Here is a 23,397-nt window from a genome sequence, read left to right on the forward strand (position 1 = left end):
AACTAGAGGGGAAAATTCCCCAATCTTTGGCCAATTGCAAAGAGTTGCAGATCCTTGATTTAGGAGATAATCATCTCAACGACACATTTCCGATGTGGTTGGGAACTCTTCCAAAGTTGCAAGTTTTAAGCTTGAGATCCAATGGATTGCATGGGTCCATTAGAACTCCAACGATTGAAAACATATTTCCTAATCTTCGAATGTTAGATCTCTCTTCCAATGCCTTCACCGAAAACTTACCAACTGGTCTGTTTCAACATCTGAAAGCTATGAGGGCAATTGATCCATCAAAGAAGGCACCAACACCAAGGTATGGATATTACCAAGACTCAATAGTTGTGGTAACAAAGGGATTGGAGCTTGTAGTCGAGAGAATCTTGTTTTTGTACACCACTATCGATCTTTCAAACAACAAATTCAAAGGACATATTCCTAGTGGTATAGGTGATCTCATCGCGCTTCGTGTGCTGAATATTTCTCATAATGGATTCCAAGGTCATATACCATCATCACTTGGAAATTTATCTGTTGTCGAATCATTGGACCTTTCATTTAACCAGCTTTCGGGAGAGATACCACAACAACTCGCTTCTATTACATCTCTTGCAGTCTTAAAGCTCTCACACAATCATCTAGAAGGATGCATCCCAAAAGGACCTCAATTCGATACATTTGAGAAGAATTCATATGAAGGTAATGATGGACTACGTGGATTACCTGTTTCAAAAGGTTGTGGAAGTAGCAGGATGCCAGAGACAGACAACACAACACATATGCTGGATGAAGTAAGCAAATCTACATTTCTGAGTGAATTTTGGAATGGGATTCTTATGGGATATGGAAGTGGACTTATTATTGGATTCTCCATAGCATATTTCATGCTTTCGAGTCGAAATTCCAATTGGCTTTCTAGGATTGCTGAAGAACTCGAATACAGAATCGTTATGAGAAGGCGAAAGAAGAAGCAAGGCCATCACAGAAGATGAAATAATTGAATTGGTGTTGTGTTAGAATCTCTCATAGACTTAGCCATATTTAACTTTCTCAACATTGTAAGAAACTAAATAACAAAATTCCCTTTTGATAAGAAAAACAAAAACAATCTCTCTCAGCTTAATATTCATGTCAAAATGTCTGACATTGAGTGTATGAATACATAGTCTGAATTCTCCAAAATACACTAAATATTTAATCGGATATGCTCGTATTGGATACTCAAATAAACACGTATCCAATACGTACCCGTTCCCTAGTCCAAACAAATCGTACAACTTCCTTATACATATATTATATCCTCTATAACTAACTAGTTGTCTGTCTACCCAATAATACATACATCAACCAACAAGATATTGGCTTCAAACCATGTTAAATGTACAAACTAACAGATCCTCTTTAGTCTGGAAGTGAAGTAGCTAAGGGAAATTATAAATCCAAGGACATCAGTATCATCTGTTCTTTTGATAGAGACGATGAGTCGGCTTCCACGATCTGCATGGAGCGATAAGAGTAAGTCATAAGACGCGACACACCTTTTGTTATACATCAAGAGTTGATTGTCAACCAAACTAAGATAAGTTGAAGTAAAAGATTTCAACAGGATTTAAGTTATACATCACGTGTAAAGAAATGTTACACCGTCAATTTAATTCAACAGGTTGTTGTAAGTTATCACTCTATTTTCCAGGTTATCATATCAGATCTGATATAAGAAGTTTCATGAAGAGCTACCTCGTTTTAAAGGTCTACTTAGCACTGACTTCAACTCTTGGGATGATTAGGAGAGATGCAATGCAGACATTAAGACGTCCAAAATAAAAAAAACACAAAAATGAAAACAAGCATTCACTTATCAAAAAAAGAGAAAGAAGAGCTGATGAAGGACGAAAATCCACATAAACAGATCTCACTAAGCAATAGCAATAAGATGTTCCGGTTATGGAAAAACAGATTGAAGCTAACCTTAAAGCCGGTTTTTTTGTATAATTCCTGGCCAGGTATGTTGTCTGCATTTACATGAACAAATAGCTGCTTGAAACCTGCTTGGACATGCAAAAATAAGATTAGACATAGTTCAGCGAAAATTAATTTCAAGGGATGGCAATTCTGAACTGGTAGATCATAATGAAGAGCACATTAAAAAGTTTAAAGCTGAAACAAGATACCTTCTAATGCGGCCTTATCAGCAGCCAAATGTATTATATTTGAAGCAATACCCTGACGTCGAGCAAACATTGCAACACAAACATTTGCAATGTATGCATATTTATGTGAATCAAAGGGTTCTTGATGTGCCATGACAACTGATAACCTTTTGATTTCCTGGAGACCATGAGAGGAAAAGGAATTCAGCAGGTTCAGCAAAATCTAGTACACACATTTACCTCCACTTCAACAGAAGGAAACAAATTACAGTATAAGCTTTTCTTCTTCCTTTTTCTCCTATTGCAGAATTGAGACCTTACCCTACCTTGGGAGGCAAAGAGGTTGTTTCCAATTAACCTCGACTCAAGGAAAAGCATATCAAAGCAGATTGAAAAGGAAATAACAGAAGTGAATAAATTGTGGCAAAATACTATAGAATTAGAAAGTATGACGAAGCATTCTAAAACGGAATAGTAACTACAACAAAAATAAATGCAAAGATGTAGGCATCCCCATTTTTTTAGACATAGCAACATATATAATCAAATTCCACTAGTCCAGGCCAACAGTTTAGTCCAATTACAGAATAAAAGAAGATGCATTTAGAAATCAACATTTATCTAAAAGTTTGCTCAAGTTGGTACCCCTGGGTATCTCTCTCTTTGTACAAATTTCCGGATGGACAGGTCCAACGTTCCCACTACACTGTTAAGTACTGTTCTTCTAACATTCTTCTCTTCCTTTTTGACCTGAAACATTTGAAGGCTGAGGAATATCCAATATAAATATCAAACTTGAAAGAATAAATATCACACAACAATCATCTTACTTACATGAAGGAAAACATCAAATTCTAAAAGAATGAATATCACATAACAATCATTTTAAGTACATAGCAGAAGCTCTTAAGCATGTTTGAAACTCAAAAAGACATCAAATTTTGCAGAAAGTAGAACTTGTTAAGAGGATTTCAGCACTTGAAGAAGCATCAGGCCACTGGCACAAAGTGGTGAAGTTTAATTGCTCACACCTCACAGGAGTACAAATCTTTTCATCAAAATTCAAAATGCATAGATACAATTGAGCTTTTTATCTGATGGGTAGTCTAGCTGGTTCATGCTTTAAACAGAATTTTATTTTGCAGTTCTCATGTTACTTCCTAGCCGGAATTCATCGACAACATCCAGCACAATCTATATGTATTCATTCTCACATTGGATGAAGGAATTGCTCAAAGGAGCAGATCCATTACCTCCTGTGTTTCCAATCTGCTAGAAACATCCAAGACCTAAGTGCTTTTACAATTCTTAAATCAGAAAATAGGTGTTTAATTCAGAGGCAGTTAACTCATGTCCGAAAAGGAAATTAGTGAACACTTGCCCAAATAGCCTGAAAAATGTTTCTTTAGCTCCAGATAATGTAATATAAGACACTTAAGTACTCAACAGCTTAATATGACATGAAGAGGCCTAGCAAAGGCCGCAGGAAAGTTGTTAGCATGGTTTGTCAGTCTTTATGCATTATGAAGCAGCCCCAGTTGTATGAGGTTCTTAGATTCCTTCAGCTTACGAACCAATACCCAAGTCACCAACTTTTTTGAAGCTATTTTGCACATAATAAATCAGAACTGTGACTAGCACTGGCTATAGAGAAATTAGAGATGAGTCCTAATCATTTTTTTAAAATCTTCATCATTACTTTTTACCGCTAAAAATAGAACCTTAGATACTAATAAATTGGCACAGGCGAAAACGGATTAGATACAAGGCACTATATTTGAAATCAATGGTAAAATCAAAGCAATTCTGGAAGTTAGAGAGCCATCTAAATCCAAATCAACTATGATTAACCAGTTGCAACTTGTGCATACACAACACTAAGGAAGACCAGGGAAATTGTCTAGAAGCCACTAATATGTACCGCAACAAAACAAAAGCACTTCAAGCAATTTCCATCCTGACCAGAACATCTTCTCTTTAATGCATAAAACTCCTGCACACAAATAGTGGAACGAAAAGAAAAGAAAATAAAAATGAGGGTTTAACGAATATGAGCGGTAGAAACTAGAGCAACATATGATGATCAATATTTATGTAAACGGAAGAAGAACACTATCACAAAGGTGTTGTTGCTAGTACCAAATATATGTCATTTGCCAAATTTGAACATGTCTAATTAAATGCAAGCTCATCAACCACATGAAACACCTTTTCCCAAAATTCAAACTACAACTGCTGTCCTAATAACAATCCTAGAAAAATACAATATCATTTATGGGCATTGAGCTTAGATGTTAAATGAGACCTATAATCCCAAATGCTAAATATACACTATTCAAAGTAGGCAAGGATCTGGTTTTGCTCTTTTGTCAATTGTTAATACTAAAAGTACAGAAGTCACTAAACCAGTGCCGGAAACATGAATATGCAAGCTCATAATCTTACATGTGAATTTTTCCTAAAGCTTTAACAGAAATAAGCTTCTTCCAGCAGAGAATAGAACTTCCATTTGTCTTCTACTCCATGTGTTGAGCGCTTTTTGCTTTGCTTAATGTGCGCTTTGCCATTAAAGTGCGCATATTATTTACGTTTTACGCTTAAAAGCCTCAATAGACCTTAAGAGTTTTTTTGCACTTTTTGCTTTTGATAACATTGTATAAACCTCAAGCTGTCATGAGAAGAATAAGTCTTGGAGCTCTCACCCTATATGTGTTTCACTGATAAACATGTGAGGGCCACTGAACTAATTACTAACTGGCCAGCCTAAAGATATAGATTGAAGTCATGATAGGACAGACCACTGTGGGAAAGCCATGAGACGGGGAAATATTTTAAAACAACTTAATGTCATTCTACTGAGTTGTAGGGAAAAGGGGGGATATATTAGATGGTAAGATCTCAACTTCAACAAATAATATTTTAACTGCTAACAAACAAAAAGGTTTTTACTGCAACTCACCTGTTCGGCATACTTTCTTTTATATGCATCAACATGCCTAAAATTAGCAAAAGTACAGTTAATATTTACCATATAACAACTCAGACTTACATAGAGAAAACAATTTTTAAACTAGTCCTAATTATAAGAGGGATAGGTGATATGTGCGAGCTCCAACCTCATATAGGAGACAGATTCCCAATGAGCTTCTGCTCGGAGCCAGGCTGCTGTCTGCCATTGACAGTAAGACAGAGGAACAAGAAAATCTGAAATACATTTAGAAAGAGTAACAAAGGATAGCCAGGAAAGTATTCTTTAAAAGCAGCAGAACAAACCCAATATTCTTCATCCAGCACGGCCTCACGAGCAATGAAACGACCAAAGTTTCGCCTTTGCAATCCAGAGTACCCATCATCAGTTTGCTGAAGCCGGTTAAAAGCTAGCTCAGGTAACTTTGCATTGTCCTGCTTTGACAGGGGTGAGTGCCTGATACTTTGGTCTTTATTGCAATGTACTTCAATATTTTTCCATCTATCATATGAAACGGGAAAAGCCTCCCTGGGAGCAGATTAGATACCATCAGAGAGAAGAAATGCAGAAGTTACATGGTATTTGAGATGCCAAAAAGAAATATAACTCAATAATCTTGTCTTTCATAGGGTGAAAAAGAAGATACATTTAGAATTTAAGCTTCTTTCTGGCATGTTCTTGACGATAACATTATCCCCATGAACAAATTTAGAGTTTTTTACCTTCATTATGCAATTGTTCATTAATGCATCGAACTAGTATCAAGCATTTACACAAATTGTCCAGCGCCAAACCTTAATTATATGGAAACACAAAAGAAAAGAATTTTACTACCATTCTCTTTGTAATCTGGTTAACCCCCCCCCCCCCCCCCCCCTCCCCAAAAAAAAAAAAAACCAACTTTAATTAGCTTCATATATATCCCACAAATTTGATTTCGTTATTAAGTTAACTCCAAACTAGCTTGGGTACTCTATATAAATCTTCTATGAATATTCAACTCCACTGGACTCATTTCATTCAGAATTATAAATAAAAGAACCAACTTCATTTACATGCAACCCTTTGAAGGAATACCAAGTTCAAGAAAGCCATTAGATTCACATATATCCACCAATCCAATTTGAGTATTGAGTAAATCCCTAATTAGTTTAGTCAGCTATATAATTCTTCTATATCTATTCAACATTTCTACTCCACCTGATTTATTTCATTCAGAATCACAAATAAAATTACATACAACACTTTCAAGGAATACTAAGTTTGAGAACACCAGCTTCATATATATCCACCAATTCAACTTCTGTTTTAAATAAATCCCAAACTAGTTTTGGTCATCTATATAAATCTTCTATTTTCTATTCCACATCTCCACTCCACTTCACCAACTTCCTCCTGAATCACAAATAAAAGAACCACCTTTATGCAACCCCTCAAAGGAATACCAAGACTAGATTTGAGAACACCACTAGCTTCATATATATATACACAGCAATCCTATTAGGGTATTACGTAAATCCCAAAATAGTTTGGGTCAGCTATCAACGGGAGCCTTGGAGCAACAGTAAAGTATGAAGTTGTCTCTGTGTAACCTATAGGTCCTGTGGTCAAGGTAGGCTGCCTACATCACAGTTCACACCCCTTAGGATGCAGCCCTTCTCTGGACCTACGTGAATGCAGGATGCTTAGTGCACCGAGTTGTCCTTTAGTTGGGGTCAGCTACATAAATCTTCTATATCTATTCCACATTTCCACTCCACTTCACCAACTTCCTCCAAAATCACAAATAAAAGAACCACCTTTATGCAACCCCTCAAAGGAATACCAAGATTGGATTTGAATACACCACTAGCTTATACACAAAAATCCTATTTGAGTAGTACGTAAATCCCAAACTAGTTTGGATCAGCAATGAAAGGGAGATATGGAGCAACAATAAAGTACAAAGTTGTCTCTGTGACCTACAGGTCACGCGTTCGAGCTGTGAAATCAGACACATCACACCCCTTAAAGGTCTTCTCTGGACCTGCATGAATGCAGGATGCTTAGTGCACCGGCCTGTCTATTCCACTCCATTGAACCCATTTCAGAATCACAAATAAAAGGAACAAAAAAACCCATTAAGCTCATATATATCCATCAATATGATTTGGGTATTAAGTAAATCACAAACTAATAGGGGTCAGCCATATAAATCTCCTATACCCATTTCATTCAAAATCACAAATAAAAGAACCAACTTTATTCAAGTAAATCACAAATTAATTGAGTTGGGGCTAAGCAAATACTCTATGTCTAATCTATTAGTAACAAATTCCAAACAAAACATCATATTTACCTGCTAAAAATGTCGACAACAACAAGGGATTCATATTTCCCTTGTTTAGAAAATACCCAAGTGAATTGAGGTTGTTGAATCTTGAACTGAGGCAAGAATACACTTCTCAGCTCCATTTTTTTCCTTCTTCTCCCTTTTTCTTGTTGAATCACATGAGAAAAATTCAATCTTTTTGTTCTGTAAGGGCCTAAAATGCGGAAAATCAAGAATTGAAATGGTCAACAATATCCAACTTTATCCACTTTCCTAATTTAGTAGGGTTCATTTTTGGGTCCCACAAAATGATATTTTAATCCAATCAATCCACTTTATTCCCAAAAAAAAAAAAATTGATTTAATATGTCAGTATTAGGTAGTTAGGGGTCGTTTGGTTACTGTATAAGAGACATCTTATTCATGTATAAAAAGTTGCATTAGCTTTACTGTGTTTGGTAGAAGTTTTGTATTAGGTATAAAAGTCAGCATAACTTATACCATGTTTGGTTGGTAAGAATTTAAATGTTGTATAAAAGTTATTCATGTATTAATTTATACGGTGTTTGGTTGCATTTTTGTAGTCCTACATAATTAATACCAACATAACTTATGAGGAAATCTATGTATAAAGTTATGCAGGGTAGAAGGTGGAATAAGTTATGTGGGTATTAGTTATACATGTATTAAAATAATAGATTACATATTTACCCTATTAATTTATTTTTTATTTTTTAATTGGAAACTTTATTATTTCCTATATACGTTTGTTGTTTTTATTTCTTTTTATATATAGATCATTTTCATTTCTTTTAATTTATTTTATTTTATTTAATTGGAAACTTTACTGTTTTCCTATCTACGTTTGTTATTTTTATTTCTTTTTATATATAGACTATTTTCATTTTTTTTTATATTTACCGTTTTTATTTATTTATGCAAATATAAATATTTTTTAATATTAGAGATTTGATTGTATATTTTTTGACGGTACATATGCTAATCAAATATTAGCATTATGCTGGAGTTGTTCTATCAGTTTAGGATTTTTTTGTTTCCAAATTAGATTATTTCTAGTTGTTTTTGTTTTGTCTATTTTGTTGACCGACTTGGTCACTCTTGGACCTTGTTTGGACACATTTTTATTTGATGAATAAATAGACATGGTCCAATGTTGATTAAAAAATATATATATATTAGTATTGTATATTATTCAATATATTCCACATTTTATTAACATGTATTATTATTTTGTAAATAATATATATTAATAATTTACTACAAGTTTAATATAATAGTTAATAATTCATGTATTGTAATCTCTACATAACTAAATAATACCTACATAACTAATATCCACATAGCTAATACCCGCATAATTAAACCCTGCATAACTAATACCTGCATAACTAAACCCTGCATAACTAAACCCTGCATAATTAATACCTGCATAACTAAACCCTGCATAACTAATACCTGCATAACTAAACCATGTATAACTAATACTTGCATAACTCTAACCAGTAACCAAACGGCCCCTTAAGGTATTAGGTAGTTAACCACATAAAAAATGTTAATTTTTATAACTTATTGAGGAAAATGTATATAGTTAAAGAACACGACATATTTTATGTGATTAACTTAACTATCTAATTATAGACGAATGATAATTGAGAACAAACGAGAAAACACTATTAAAATTTGAATTGAAAGTGTCTAATTGGAATATTTTATTAGAAGTTGAGGTGTTCGGTTAGAATAAGACTTAGTTCATATGTCTAAATGAAATACTCTAACAAATACAAAGATTTGGCTATGTAATAAGTCGTATTATTAGATCGGGTGCAGCGTGATGAGATTGCTTTTTTCCGATTAAATTTTTTGCGTTTGAATTATTTGAGAATAATAAAACTTCGATAAAGAGTATTTCCCTCGAAGGGAACATATGAAACATATGTGACATAAATTTGAATTAATCGAGCGAGTAATTAATTGTATTTGACGAAAATAAAAATAGCAAAAACTGAACTTACGGGAAAGTATAAATAAAAAAGAATTTAGAAAGTTTTAAATATAGGCATCATTAAATTAAAAAAATTATATTATATATAATATATAATATATTCGCTCATCATACATAATTCGATTTCCTCTTCTTTCTTATGCTCGTAAGTCAGTCTATTCGATTTTTTCTTGCAAATTCTCTCTTTTCCCGCTTTTGACTATGATTGGGCCCTGCAGGCTGCAATGGTAGAACCTGGTGAACCGGGCCTATTGCTTGCCTTTCTTTCTAGAGCTTTATATTAATTATATAAGATATTCAATTTGTGGAGTTGATTGTGGCATTGAATAGAGAATAGGGTCAAGGAACTTCCTTTTTTCGCTTACCCTTCATAGTCATAGAATGGCTCTCTTTATAGCTTAGGCTTATGAAATGAAGCCCGACCTTCGAAATAGAGGCCAAAAGCTAATTGGAGGTGAGACAGAATTCCACCAAAAGGAGAATGTCATATAAATCAAAATTTGCTTTTTATAGATATAATAAATTAAATATTAATATTAAAAGGTAAACTAAGTCTGTTTAATTTAGCCTCGTCTCTCAAGTTTTTATTTAATTTTTATTTGATTCAATCAATTCATATGTTAACCAAAACTTAAAAGGCAAAAGAGTCATCAATAAAGCATTGGATCGAACTCTTCTTTGATATCAACGCAATATATATGACTAGTCATCGACTTTTGGGAAAGAGCTAGAAGAAAGAAAACACAAATAGTTATCATCAGAAGAAGGAAATTTTGCAATTTTACAAAAGTATTCTCAACCAGTATTTGAACATTGAAACAAAAGTTACATGAAGAGAATATTTTACATGCATTGGTTTTGTATACTTTCAATAATAATAATAATTGCATTAAATTCTTGATGGAATAAGTGGAGTTGAATTTTGCAGAAAAGCACTAGCAGCTGCAACTCCACTACCAAACTTCACTGGATAACCAATATCCTTAAGTACCATTTCAACTCCAGCAAGACATCCCAATAGTTGCAACTACAAAAAAAATAATTATTATGTAATCATAATAAAAAGAGATGGTTGATGTATCAGACTCGACCTTATCTTTCGTAGCATGCATTTCCATCCGTGTTGAAAATAGTAACATAAAAGGATTACTCATCCGGTTCGTTTTATGTGACAGTGTTTGACTGGATATATATGAGTTTCATATGTTAGTTTTACTTGTATAAGGGAGTGGAGGTAGAAGCCTAGATAAGGGTTCGGTCGAATTAAGTAGCTTTTCCTCAAACAATGCATTTGTAAAGAAGAAATTCATTAAATATGTACACGTTAGATTTAGAACTAAGTTATTAGTATTTATTGAAATCATGGCTCCGCCTCTGAGTTGTGATGAAGGAAGAGTATCAAGTAGTAGTTGAAAGCATAGGTTGATGCAGAGTATTGATGTCGGGTTCATTTGAACCTACTACTTTTGCGCGGAGCAGAACTTTATGTAGATATGAGCCCATAGCACATAAAGTAACTGTTTGATGATGATGTTATGCTTTTAGTTTAGTTAGTATATAGTTGAAACCTATGCTGCTTAGACTCTCTAAAAATGTTGCCACACCCGCGTCAGACCCTACAAATCGTACTTCTTTTAGAGGATCCGACACCCATCTAGTGTCATTTTTAAGAGTCCGAGCAGCATAGGTTGACACAGACCTTAACTTGGATGATGATGAGTATCTGTTGCCAATAGACTAACTAACCAAAAGCTTATGCATACTATCAGTCACATGCATACTCAAAAATGATCCTGAATATTTTTTAAAAAAATGTTCTTGAATACCTTCATGTGCTCGAGGAATGAGATCGTGTAATTTTCACAAAATGCGCGATAAAAATAAGACATGTTATCTGCAGTAAAGAGTAGTTTACCTCATTCAAGTTTCCAAGATGTCCTATTCTGAAAACCTTTCCTGCAACTTTGTTTAGGCCGAGACCTAAGCTTAAGTTGTATCGCTTCCATGCCCTTTTCACGATTTCAGAACTTTCGATGTGTGGAGGAACAACAACGGCTGTGACCGTATCACTGAACCATTCCTCCTTCTGAGTGCAGTTCTTCAATCCCCATGCCTCCACAGCAAGTCTGCATTACAAAAAAAATACATATCATTTCTCCGTTTCAAGAACAAATTTCCAAATATGTATACTATGAAGTTGAAAATTTTGTTACTAACAAGAGTTTTACTTTTACCTTGTTGCTTTGCCAAGGCGAGCGTGTCTTGCAATCACATTATCAAGGCCTTCCTCGAAAAGAAGGTCGAGAGCTGCTCTCAGACCATACAAAAGCTGGATGGAAGGAGTATACGGCCAATAAGTTCCCAGCTTGTAGAACTTAAGGTAATCGCTCCAGTCAAAGAAAACTCTCACTGATTTTGCAGTTTTGCTGGCCTCAAGAGCCTTGGGGCTAGCACAGACTATCCCGAGCCCCGTGGGAAGGGAAAGTGCTTTCTGGGAACCAGTAAGTGCCACATCTACACCCCATTCATCCATACGGAAATCAAGTGCACAAATTGAGGACACTCCATCAACAAGGAAGAGGGCAGGATGCTGGTAGTGATCTGTCAGGCATCGACAGAAACAAGCACGGAACTTCAGAGATAGTGAATTTCATACATACTTTTCGTTATCTGAATTCAATTTTTCAAAGAAAAATTGCCATAGTTTAGATACATTACCGAGTATTTTCCTTACAGTAGCCAAGTTGTTGGTAACTCCAGTGGCTGTCTCGTTATGCACGATGCAAATCGCCTTGATGGTATGCGACTTATCTTCTGCAATTTTCGAGGCCAAAACCTCAAGATTTGCACCTTGGCCCCAATCACTCTCAATAACATCAACGTCAAAGTTAAGTCGTTTCTGTTGATCAATCCAAAGCAGACTGAACTGACCGATGAGGAACGATACAGTTCTATCACCAGGAGACAACGTGTTCGTGAGTGCACTTTCCCATGCACCAGTTCCTGCCACATGGAAACAATATGAAGTTTGGCCATCACAAGTTCGACAGTTGAGCCACAAGAACTACTTAAAATTATACGTTCATCGATGTTGTTGCAGAAATTACTGCAAAGCCATCACCTTTTGTTTATTGTTATAACAGAAGATGGACAAGATCAATTTAAAAAGACTCATCGAAATACAACAACAGAACGACTATGCCTCAGTCACAAGCAAGTTGAGGTCGGCAATATGAATCTCTACTACTCATGTCGCTCCATTCAAGCTCATCTCAACTCAATATGATATAACATTAGACCGTTCACTAAATTTTCTATTGACATATAAATCTCTGACAGGACTAAACGAGTCCTTAAGAATATTGAACCTAAAGCAAAAGTACTGACATAACTAAGGCTTAATCTCAAACTGTTTGGTATGCCTATATAGATCTTTTTCTTCAAATTTGTCATATTTCACAGGCAAAAGATTCATCCTAATGCTAAAATAAGATCTTATCTCGTCATTTTTAACTCCTACATGGATAATCAAGACGACTAAAACCAAAGCAACTTGTATTTCCCCTGTATGGAAAATTGAAATAAGTAGCAAACTATGCCAAACCAAACTCGTTCGGATGCAAATAACAAGAAGATACCTGTAGTTGGGAACAGAAATGGAGTTCCACTAGTAGTCTTGAAAATCTTCTTCACATCCTCAAGCAAGGTCTTTGTGAGAGCTGGAACAGCTGGGGACCTGTAATCTTCGTTGTTTCGGTTCATAGCACGTAGAACTTGTTCCGGGATATTAACAGGTCCCGGAACAAACAAATGGTTCCTTCCAGGTCCATTAACATAGTCCATTTTCTCCCCCTTCAAAAATTCACCTTATGCCTTCAATATATCCACACAAAAAAAAACTTCCAATTACTACACAATTTCTACAAAACAAAACAGAAAGGCAAATAGGAACAAGAAAAACAGATGTTTTACCACTTGTATAGCTAGACAAAACACTAAACAAATACATATTTTCTTATAACGGTGGTGTCTAAGTCAGCGTGTGGCCACTTCAACTATTCCATCAGTTCAAACTTTGAACTGAGGTTTTCTATAGTGTTTCACTCACTTCATTAACCGCTAGCCACACCCTACGATCAACATTCAATTTTCCGTTTCTCTTTTAATTTCAACAAAGAAAAGACTCATTGTTTCCCACTAATTAACTCAGTTAAGCATTTTGCACAATATCAGCCTAGATGTTAGGTAATTAGTAATGAAAATGTCAAAGAAATGAAAAGGGGTGTAAAATTATCAATAATTAAATTCTGTGAACATAATTTTTTAAATCTACTAATATTATTATTCCATACATCTTTACAACTTCAAGAATCCTGTTTATTTTTTGGATTTATATACCCCAAAATAAAAAAGTTACACTGTCAGTAGACTCAACTCAACCGGTTATAGCATGTTATTACTCTATTTTTACGATATCAGACAATCATACTCAACTTCTTGTTATATTTGAACTTAATATTTACCCTCTTAATTGCACATAACATAAATAACAATAACATACTCAAGAATAATCCCACAAGTGCGTTCAGGGGAGAGTGGTGTGTACGCAGTCTTACCCCTACCTTATGAAGATAGAGAGATTGTCTCCAATAAAGCCTCAATTCAAGTAAAGCATAACAAAATCAAGTATGAAAAGAAACATAGTAGTGAAGTAGTCGTGTTGAACATAGAGAAGAAAACAATAGCGACAATAAATACTAAAATAACCAAAGCAAAGAAAAACAGCTGGTAATAATAAAATTTAGAGTAATATTAATAGTAAACGTTCGACTACCTACTACTCTTCTACCCTAATTCTCTATCTACGGTCATTTACTCGATAACCTGCAAACGTACCTCTCCTCAATATTCTTCAACCTACCTCTACCTCTCCTCGTACTCATCATAACCAACCTCCCAATGCACATAACATAAACTCGTAAAACACACACTCAATACAATTTCTCGACGAAAGATGTTCAATTGAGTACCTTTCACTAGGCAACTCGTTGTAGGTAAAAATTAACAATTATAACATCAGTGCATAAAACATAAACTCATATATACACATGCATAAATATATATATGAAGTAAGAAGAGACTATGTACCTGAAATGCAGTTATAATAAGTAAAACAGGCTCAGAGAAGAGCAGAGAAGCAAAGCCAAATGGAAATATGGAAAGTCCAAAGCAACAAATACAAATTCTTATACCACTCAACTCTCTATGTGGGTCCCACTTTGGAGTTGACGTGGCAGATAAGTGACTTACGTGGATGCTAATCCTGTGGCTTAAAATAGTGAATTTTGATTCGTCCAATTTTTTTATTATTTTTGGTTTATTTACTTCTAAAAAACCATAATTTTTGTCTCAAATATTTAAAGAAAAAGATCATTCTATCATTAATAACTTATTTATTATAAAGTTGTTTTGTATAATAACGATAACATACTCCATGTAATCTCATAAATAGGGTCTAGAAAGAGTGGCATGTACACGGTCTTGGTCCCATGTGAATTTAGAAATGTCGTTTTCGATAGATTTTTAGCTCAAGTATATAAAAAACAAGTATGAAGAAGAAAAATGAATTAACCTGAGACAATTATTCACATATGTATTTATCTTTTTGAGACGTCGAATAATTTTTTAAAAAGAATATTTTCAAAATAACAAAAAATATAGAAAGGAAGTAATTAATGGTTTAAGAATAATCCAAATGTGGACCTCTCCACAATTTGAGGGTATAGCAAAGCACCACACGTCTCCTCTCTTCCTCACTATCCGCTTAGTCGCACTCGATATTTATATTAAATCAAATAATTAGACTTTAAACTTTTTATTTACATAAATATCTATCACTCATTTTAAATAATAAAGTTTAAAAATTGTTTTTCCTTTCTTAAATTTTGCATTCAGTTAAAAAGTATCACGTAAATTGAGACGAAGAATATAATATGTGGAGAAAAAAATGAAAGAGCTTATCAAGATGGCTAGAGAACACCTCGTGATGAAAAATAAAAAGAAAAGCCATATTATTATTATTATTATTATTACTCACAAGAGCATAATACAGGACCACATAAACACTTAATTTAGTGTATGAGGTTGAGAAAGAATTTGTGAAAAGATAAGATGATAAAAAGGCCTATATGAACCACTCCCTCATTTGTGGAAACCAATAGCTATACCTAGCAAGTTTCATATATTTTTGTTATCTTCTTACTTTCCTTTTCATTGGTTTGTTTTTATTTCTATATTTTAGCCATTTGTTCTAATGTCTCATCCAAATTATGTCTTTATTTAAAAAAAAAATTGGCCTTGCACCCTTTAGGTAAGTGGTCAAAATCAATCATGTTAAGTCGCGATAGCCAGTGTTAACCTGATGCCTTTGTTGGTGGTGAGTAATAGATACTCGATAGATTAGTTGAGACGCATGCAAGTTGAATAGAACATAACCATTATAAAATAGAGTATTTCACACTCTTAGTTTAACTAGTGAAATGAAGGAGAAGTTTTCCTAACTAAGTGCAACTTATAATGCTATAGAAAGAAGGTTTGGAGAATGACTCAATAAAGTTACCTAATAGAGATATTGCGTAAGGATTACGATACAATAACTATGTCTTAGTTCCAAATAAGTTGAAATCGTTTATATGAATCGTCACTTTACCATGAGCTTTCTTTGCTTTAATTTCCTTGTAACTTTTACCTCTTTCTGGCAAGGGAAATGAGAAAATGACAGTCCAAATAAAGGAAAAGCTTCCAATAACTGCATTCCAAAAATACTCAGTTACAACATCTATACAAACTAGATCGATATTTTCCTTTGGGCAAAGGCCCTCAGGTGCGCGTAAAGTCCTATTGTCTTGACATAAACAAAAGGAAGGTCTCTTTTGCCTACGCCTTTTGCATTGTTATCAGAAGGCGACATAATAAGGGAATGTAAACAGGCAACAAGACAGCAAAAGGGAAAGAAGAGAAGAAATTAACACGAGTAGTTGAAGATAACAACAACAACATACCCAGTGAAATCCCACAATCCCACAAGTAGGGTCTAGGGAGGGTAGGGTGTACACAGAACTTACACCTACCTCGTAGATGTACAGAGGTTTTTTCAGAAGGACCCTTGGCTCAAGTGCAGCAAATCAAAGTAGTTATGAAAAGGGAAAACGACAGTGGAAAACATAACTAATAAGCCATAGTAAACACAAAACACAAGCAGATGAAGATATCACCCCAGAATTTCTTTGCATAAAGTGACTTCAATCCCCTTTACATCCTTTGTAAAGAAGTAACTTCAGGTAAATCAACAACTGCCAGTTTAATATAACACATTTCCGGGCATTATACCAGACTGAGAGGGGTGAAATCTTCCAGAGGAGTACTACAATGTTATAAGAAAGAAAAAAAAAGATAGCAAGATAATCCAATACCAAAACGGACAACACACTGTATAATTTCTGACTTCAGCATAGCATACTTTGGTAACATCTTTCACCAAATTGTCCCAGCTTGATTATTCATTGGAAGTAATCATTGGAACAATAGAATTATCAACCAATGAGAGCCACTCCGGATCTGTCCACGGCCTGAAGGCACCTTTTTGTGTGAGATTCTAGCAACCACAAAAGAACAATCATGGAGTTTATGTTGTAAAACTAAACGTGTCAAGTACTAATAATGTGATGAACAGAACATAGTAAGAAGCAGAGATATTGTCTCAAATATGGGATTATTGTAATTGCTGTTTAAATAAAAAGTACGGAATTTATGTCTCATCAATCCATCAGAACGACATTCCTCAGACTAGACGAATGAGATCAATGCTCAAGTCACTCTTATAACAGTTGCACCTAACCAGCATGCGAATATGAAAGTTAAGTTGTTTTAAAAGCTTCAATTGGATTCTAACGGAAACCAAAAAGAAAAAAAGGTTTATCTTCAATTGGATCAAGTCACCAATTATCAGAACATTATTATTCTGCGAGTCACGTGAAAGTTTGAATTAGGTAAATCAAAAGTCAGACAAGATGCCAAAAGCAATTGTGATTTGTCTTATATCAGCATACTTACTACAACAACAATAACAAATCTAGTGTAATCCCACAAGTGGAGTCTGGGGGCAAACCAGAAAGATAAAAAAAGTGTGGGGAATTAAGCTTAGAGTAAGTGCACTCACAAAATTAAATGAGACACAACTCATGATGGAATTCCAACTAAGCAAAATTACTTACTAATGAGGTCAGATGAATATAATATGTTACTTACTATTAATAAAAGGATTATGTTGTTAATTGATTTCTCCAGAAATCTAACTGGACTAGCAATTATACAATTGTGAAGTGCGTTAAGCTGTGTATTTAAAATGGATGTCCATAAAACAATTTATTTTTATATTGATCAGTTATTCCGGAAGTCATTGTAAGTGTATTCCCAAAGTCACTGAGAGAGGAAGCTCCAGATGCTTTTGGATGGGCGGCCTTCTAGGACCTTCCCATGCAGGTTCACGCTACCACACAAGGAGGGGGGGGAAGCATGCGTAGTGGTGTTGGCCCTAGAGGATGTTGCTATGACGGAGGACGCACGAGGCAATGAAGTGAGGGGATACATGATGAATGCTCCCTATCAAAAAGGGAGACTATGATGTATGCTGTAGACATGACGAACATATGTAGGCGGCCAAGAAGTTCAGCCAAAGGAATGCATTACACAATTCATTATTCAAAATATGAGCAACTCACCTGTAACCAAAAGAAAAAACCGCGCAAGATGTTTAGCTGCTTTATGTTGTCGTTGTCAACTTCTTTAAGTTTTTCATGAAGGTCTGCAGGTTTAAAGGTGGACAATCAATACATAATGCATGTACAGTGAAACTTAAATAACGATTGACTGAATCACAGAGATCAAATGCTGTTTATAGTATATAACTGCAGAGAATACAGAGAAAAAGTTCCCAAGAAAATTTAAGTGAAGGCAAAGCATGGTTGGATGGAATCAACTTTTGGACAATTTTAATCAAACTAACTACTAAGGCTTCCTCTATCAATGTATATGTTAGGTGAATCAAAACGGCAAAATTAGGAGAAAAACGCAAAAAAAACTCTTAGTATGTTGAGGCTTTAAGCGCAAATAAAGCATGGGCTTTGATGAAGGAAGGTGCAAAAACAGAAAACATAAAAATATGTAGTCCAAGACTAATAACTATAAGTATGAAAAACAATATATGGACAGAGAAACAGGAAAAAGAAATAAGATAAAGTGAAATGTCAAGAATTATGCTTATTGACAAGGAAAAGTATGTCTTAGAGCCTTGATGATGACATTGTGAAGCACCCGCTAAATGAAGTGAAGCGCTGAACATGTTTTGCACCTCACTTTTTAGGGCTTGAGCGCTTTTTAAGTGCACCTTTGACAACAGTAACCTCACTTTAGATTGATAATTATTTTAGCCGGTTCATGCATAAACATTCAATTTGAGATAATGTATTATTAGTGACCATCCTATATGCTAAAGTTAGAACTTTTAACAAAATTTGATGCTTAATACTTCTACTAACTAGCATATTTGCCCTCTCCCAAGACAAATTACTTGAGTTTTGAAAGATAAAAGCATTTTGCCAAATACATAAAAATTTAAGTCATCTTATTCAGTAATTTGTCTTCATTTCTTATTTAAGAGTTTCAAAGATATAAATTTCAAAAGGCACGAATAATGATTTTTAACAAAATAGTTATCCTCTTTTTTGAAATTTCATGCATATAAACTTTTTTTAGTTATAATTTTAATATGTCTGTAATAATTATACTTTAATACACTTATTTATGGATATGGCTGAGGGTCTATCAGAAATATCCTCTCTATCTTCTCAAGGAAGGTGTGAACACTGGGTTTGTTGTTGTTGTTAGTTATGGATATAACTCGTAGGGGGTGTAAGTATAGAATTTCAATAATATAGGGGTTATAACTGTTTCATTTTAAAATACAGGGGATGTATCTGAAACTGAGTCATATTACAAGGATGTTTTAGTGTAATTAACTCAATATTAAACTATTGGTTGTTTGAGGTCTGACTCTGAAACAATGGTCAAGAATAATTCCACACTTTCACTGGAATGAGAGAGTAAATTTATGCCTAGGGTAGCAGAAAAGAGTTCCACAAATCTTGCAGTAATTTGAATCTTAAAAAAAACACCTATGTTTAAAAGAAATTACACTGAGTTTTGGTTGGTTGGAATTTTTTTATAATAACTATGTTACTTCATAATACATTCTAATATTTGTTCTTTTCAGTTGACATAAAATCTTGCAATAGCAACTGAGAAATAATATACTGAGGTTCAGGGGCTGAAGAATTTAAATTGTTTTAAAAATTTAGAAAGGAAAATTAACACAAGACTTCCTTATCGAAAAGAAAATTAACATAATAATGTGTACACATCAGGAGGGATTGAGTTCAGCAATTGATTACAACCATTTGACAAACAAATTTGCAAATGTTCTAAAAAGTCAGAATGTCTATGGACAAGACACTGGTTGAAATGCAGCATTGGGACCAGGCAAGGAGGAGTAGCACCACTTTGAAACGTAAGGCAAACCATATCATCAATGCATAAAGTATTTAAGATGTTTAGCTCACCTTTATAATGATCCAAATATGATTTTCCCAACCGCCTCGTCGAGTAAAATTTCCCATTACGCAAGTCCATATCCTTTAGAGTAGGCTTTCTACTTTTGACAGATTTCCACAATCCGATATATTCCTTCTGATCGTAAGGCCTCTCAAGAAGAGCCTTGACATTCCACCAAAAATCAGAACGCTCAGTTTTCCTTGGGAAGCTATCCTCAACCTTAATATTCATTGTATCATCAATATATAAGCATCACAACAAAATAATTCCAAAAACTTCAAATTAACTAAGAAAGAAAGCAGGCATAGGGAGGATAAAATAAAATGGGGAGGAGAAGCAGAGAATGGAGGATCATACATTTTCACAGTGTTTTGATAAAGAAGCTTCCACGAGATTAGAGTCTCCTTCCTTTCCAAATGTACAATCACCACTGTCAACTATTTGAAGATCTTCATCAGCAGCCTCGCATTCAAATTTGTTACATCTTTTAAATGAGACTTCATCTACATCAGCTATCTCTTCTTTGACAGTGACATCTACTGATTTTCTCCCAGCTACATCTTCGTTTAAAGGGACATCTGCTAATTTTCTCCTTTTTCGGCCCGCCTGCTTTTTGTTTGATTTTTTCCTTTTCTCACTGTTTTCCTGCCTCTTGGATGCATCATTTCCCTTCGTGCTATTTTTCTGGCTTGTAAGCCCCTTTTTCTTCTTTTTCTTTGGAGATAGAGTATCAGAGAGCTCATGTGTCATATCTATGTCTCCCACAGATATATTGCTATCATTTTCCAGGACAGTCGTTGATGATTTCTTACTTTTTAGATTATATTTCCTCATAAATGAGGGTGTCGTGCTCCAATTCTTACATATAAATTTCTCCAGAAGATAGGAATAGTCTTCATCTATATCAACTCCCTCTTCTTTGGTAGTAACTTTAGCTGATTTTCTCCCTTTCCCTTTCTTCTGCTCCTTATTTGATCTATTCTTCGTCTCACCCTTCTGACGCCTCTTGCACTCACCATCCTCCCCCAAGCTAGGCTTCTGGCTCGTAAGCCCTTTTTCCATCGGAGTAACAGGATCAGAAGGCTCAAATACTGCATTGTTGTCTCCTGCAGATCTATTATCATCATTTTCCAGGACAACTCTTGAAAATGGCTGACTTTCTACTTTATCTTTGCAACTGACATTACCTAAATCCTCCTCATCCCCAGAACCCTGCTGTTTTCTCTGTCCTAAATATTCAAACTCTCCATCAGATCCATCCTCTTTCTCAAACTCTACAAACACAGGAAACCCAACACTTCTATCAATTTTAACCATATATGAGTTCCCATTTGGTTTAGCATTAGCCAAAAACTTCCTGTAGTCTGGATCAATATCCTCATCCTCGTCTTCATCATCCTCATACTCATTCACATCCTCATCCATGTCATAATTAAACCTATCTCTAGCAACAGAGGGACCTTCCTTTCCGCCTTCATTTGTGCAACACTTAGACTCTTCATCATAGTCAAGGAGAAGCATCAAATACTGTACATAATCTTCATCAATATTCCTTGTTTTTCTAATCTGCCTTTTGAAACGAAAAATATCACTATTTTCAAACTCTGATTCCTTATTCCAAGAGTATGCCCTCTTTCTCCCTAAACGGGATATGTCAAACAAAATATCACAGCCCTCCAATCCCCGTCGCACCATTTTAATGGGATTCAGATTTACTAGCAAACAGACAGAGAAACAACTTCACTCCTATACCCCACTTATCCCCACATCCACAGACAAACAAATCAATTACTACCTTTCTTGAAGCTTCTTACAGTCCATTATCAAGACATTTTCTGAAAAAATGATTAGAGGCAAAAGAAAAGGAATATACTCAAAGTAACTTGTCAAAAACTATTTGTACCAAAAAAAAAAAAAAAAGGAAGGCCTACCCCGTACATGAAATGAAATACTCCCCAGGGTAGAAGGGCGGGCATATATTATCAGCAACTTTTCCATTGGATTTATGCAAAGAGGCTGTTTCCACGCATTGAACACATAACCTGCATGTAACCAAAGGAGCAACTTCGTAATTGTGCCAATGTATGTTCTGTACTAAAAATGTTAACCATACCTAAAATAATTGAATTTTTACATTCACACGCATCTGAAATTATAAGAATTTATAAGTTGTTAAAAGTTCCATAAAATCCAACTGAAAGATCATTGTTGAGGGGAAAAGAGACAGCTTTTAATACAAATCCATGAATTAACTCACTGTGAATGAAAATTGAAACATACAGCCAAAAAGAGTGAAAATGTAGCAAAAAAGAGCAAAATCAAAGCTAAGACAAAGAAAGGGCATAACTTGATTGGCTGCTAAGCTTTAGACGGGTTGTTCGCCTCAATGATTCCATTAAAAACAAAGATTTTCAGTACCCAGAAAACCCAAATACATATAATATAATGTATATCACTTAACAGAACTTATACAATCCCATGAATTAACTCACCATGAATGGAAATTGAAACATATAGCAAAAAGAGTGAAAATTGAGGGCCTGTGCACCCCCGGGATTAGTCGGGGCTCAAAGAGACTCGGACACCCGGTGCAAATCAAAAAAAAAAAAAAAAAAAAAAAGAGTGAAAATTTAGCTGAAACACGTATAGCAAAAAAAGATTGAAATTTGAAACATATAGCAAAAAAAAGAGTGAAATCAAAGCTGAAGATAAAGAAAGGGCATAACTTGATTGACTACAAGATTATTCGCCTCAATGATTCCATCAAAACGCAAGATTTTCAACACCCACAAACCCCCAAATGCATATATACAGATATAATATAAATCACTCAACAAAACTTAAACAATCCCATGAACCAAAATTGAAAGATACAGCAAAAAAGACTGAAAATTTAGCTAAACATAAACCAAAAAAGATTGAAACTTGAAGCATACAACAACAAAAGAAGACTGAAATCAAAGCTGAAAACAAACAAAAGGCATAAATGGACTTCTCACCATCGCAGATAAGAAGGAAAAAATCAGCAGCAGCAGCGTGAATAACAATGGCTGTTCTTTAACTAAATTCTTTTTGTGGAGAAAAAAAAAAAAACGAAAAAGACCCCACTTCTGTTCTACTACTAAAAAACTTTGTTAATTATAATTTAATACTTCCAAACATTCTTATAGTTCTCTTTTTTTTTCCTTTTGGGGTTTTTGTTTTCTCTAATTTTCTATTATTAAGTGCTAATTAAAGGTCCTTGTAAATTGTAATATGACTCTATTTATTTATTTTTAGATGT

At 34.6% G+C, this 23,397-nt stretch overlaps 4 protein-coding genes across 8 annotated transcripts in view; 1 reads left to right on the forward strand and 3 right to left on the reverse strand.

Moving 5' to 3' along the window:
• Positions 1-185: 185 nt before the first annotated feature.
• The window catches only part of LOC125828676 (receptor-like protein 9DC3), a 75,461-nt gene continuing 52,249 nt past the window's right edge, over positions 186-23,397 (forward strand). Inside the window, exon 1 of the mRNA XM_049508007.1 lies at positions 186-642. Within this exon, the coding sequence (XP_049363964.1) occupies positions 201-642 (442 nt within the window). The 5' untranslated portion in view covers positions 186-200. The remainder of the gene's footprint in view (positions 643-23,397) is intronic.
• Positions 1,096-7,685, reverse strand: LOC125828681 (uncharacterized). Its single transcript, XM_049508015.1, has 9 exons — positions 7,451-7,685; positions 5,418-5,640; positions 5,261-5,313; positions 5,104-5,140; positions 4,066-4,137; positions 2,790-2,894; positions 2,166-2,322; positions 1,963-2,039; positions 1,096-1,491 (listed from the first exon to the last, which is right to left on the reverse strand). The coding sequence occupies exons 1-9, from the start codon at positions 7,564-7,566 to the stop codon at positions 1,426-1,428; spliced, it is 906 nt and encodes a 301-aa protein (XP_049363972.1). The 5' UTR covers positions 7,567-7,685; the 3' UTR covers positions 1,096-1,425.
• On the reverse strand, positions 10,198-14,651 carry LOC125828679 (serine--glyoxylate aminotransferase). 4 transcript variants are annotated; one of them, XM_049508014.1, is made up of 7 exons: positions 14,595-14,606; positions 14,069-14,102; positions 13,085-13,319; positions 12,165-12,449; positions 11,681-12,047; positions 11,362-11,572; positions 10,198-10,473 (listed from the first exon to the last, which is right to left on the reverse strand). In XM_049508014.1, the coding sequence occupies exons 3-7, from the start codon at positions 13,287-13,289 to the stop codon at positions 10,336-10,338; spliced, it is 1,206 nt and encodes a 401-aa protein (XP_049363971.1). In that variant the 5' UTR covers positions 13,290-13,319; positions 14,069-14,102; positions 14,595-14,606; the 3' UTR covers positions 10,198-10,335. The 4 variants fall into 4 exon arrangements, with proteins under 4 accessions (XP_049363971.1, XP_049363969.1, XP_049363968.1 ...); XM_049508012.1 differs by lacking the exon at positions 14,069-14,102 and having other exon boundaries at positions 14,595-14,651; XM_049508011.1 differs by lacking the exons at positions 14,069-14,102; positions 14,595-14,606 and adding an exon at positions 14,477-14,537.
• LOC125828677 (uncharacterized) lies at positions 16,740-22,267 on the reverse strand. 2 transcript variants are annotated; one of them, XM_049508009.1, is made up of 5 exons: positions 22,046-22,267; positions 20,472-21,949; positions 20,123-20,333; positions 18,227-18,309; positions 16,740-17,100 (listed from the first exon to the last, which is right to left on the reverse strand). In XM_049508009.1, exons 2-5 carry the CDS (start codon positions 21,807-21,809, stop codon positions 17,002-17,004), a joined length of 1,731 nt encoding a protein of 576 aa, XP_049363966.1. In that variant the 5' UTR covers positions 21,810-21,949; positions 22,046-22,267; the 3' UTR covers positions 16,740-17,001. The 2 variants fall into 2 exon arrangements, with proteins under 2 accessions (XP_049363966.1, XP_049363965.1); XM_049508008.1 differs by having other exon boundaries at positions 22,053-22,192.

The sequence above is a fragment of the Solanum verrucosum genome, unplaced genomic scaffold (assembly GCF_900185275.1).
Source record: "Solanum verrucosum unplaced genomic scaffold, falcon-dt-bn FXZP01000273.1, whole genome shotgun sequence".
NCBI lineage: Eukaryota > Viridiplantae > Streptophyta > Magnoliopsida > Solanales > Solanaceae > Solanum > Solanum verrucosum.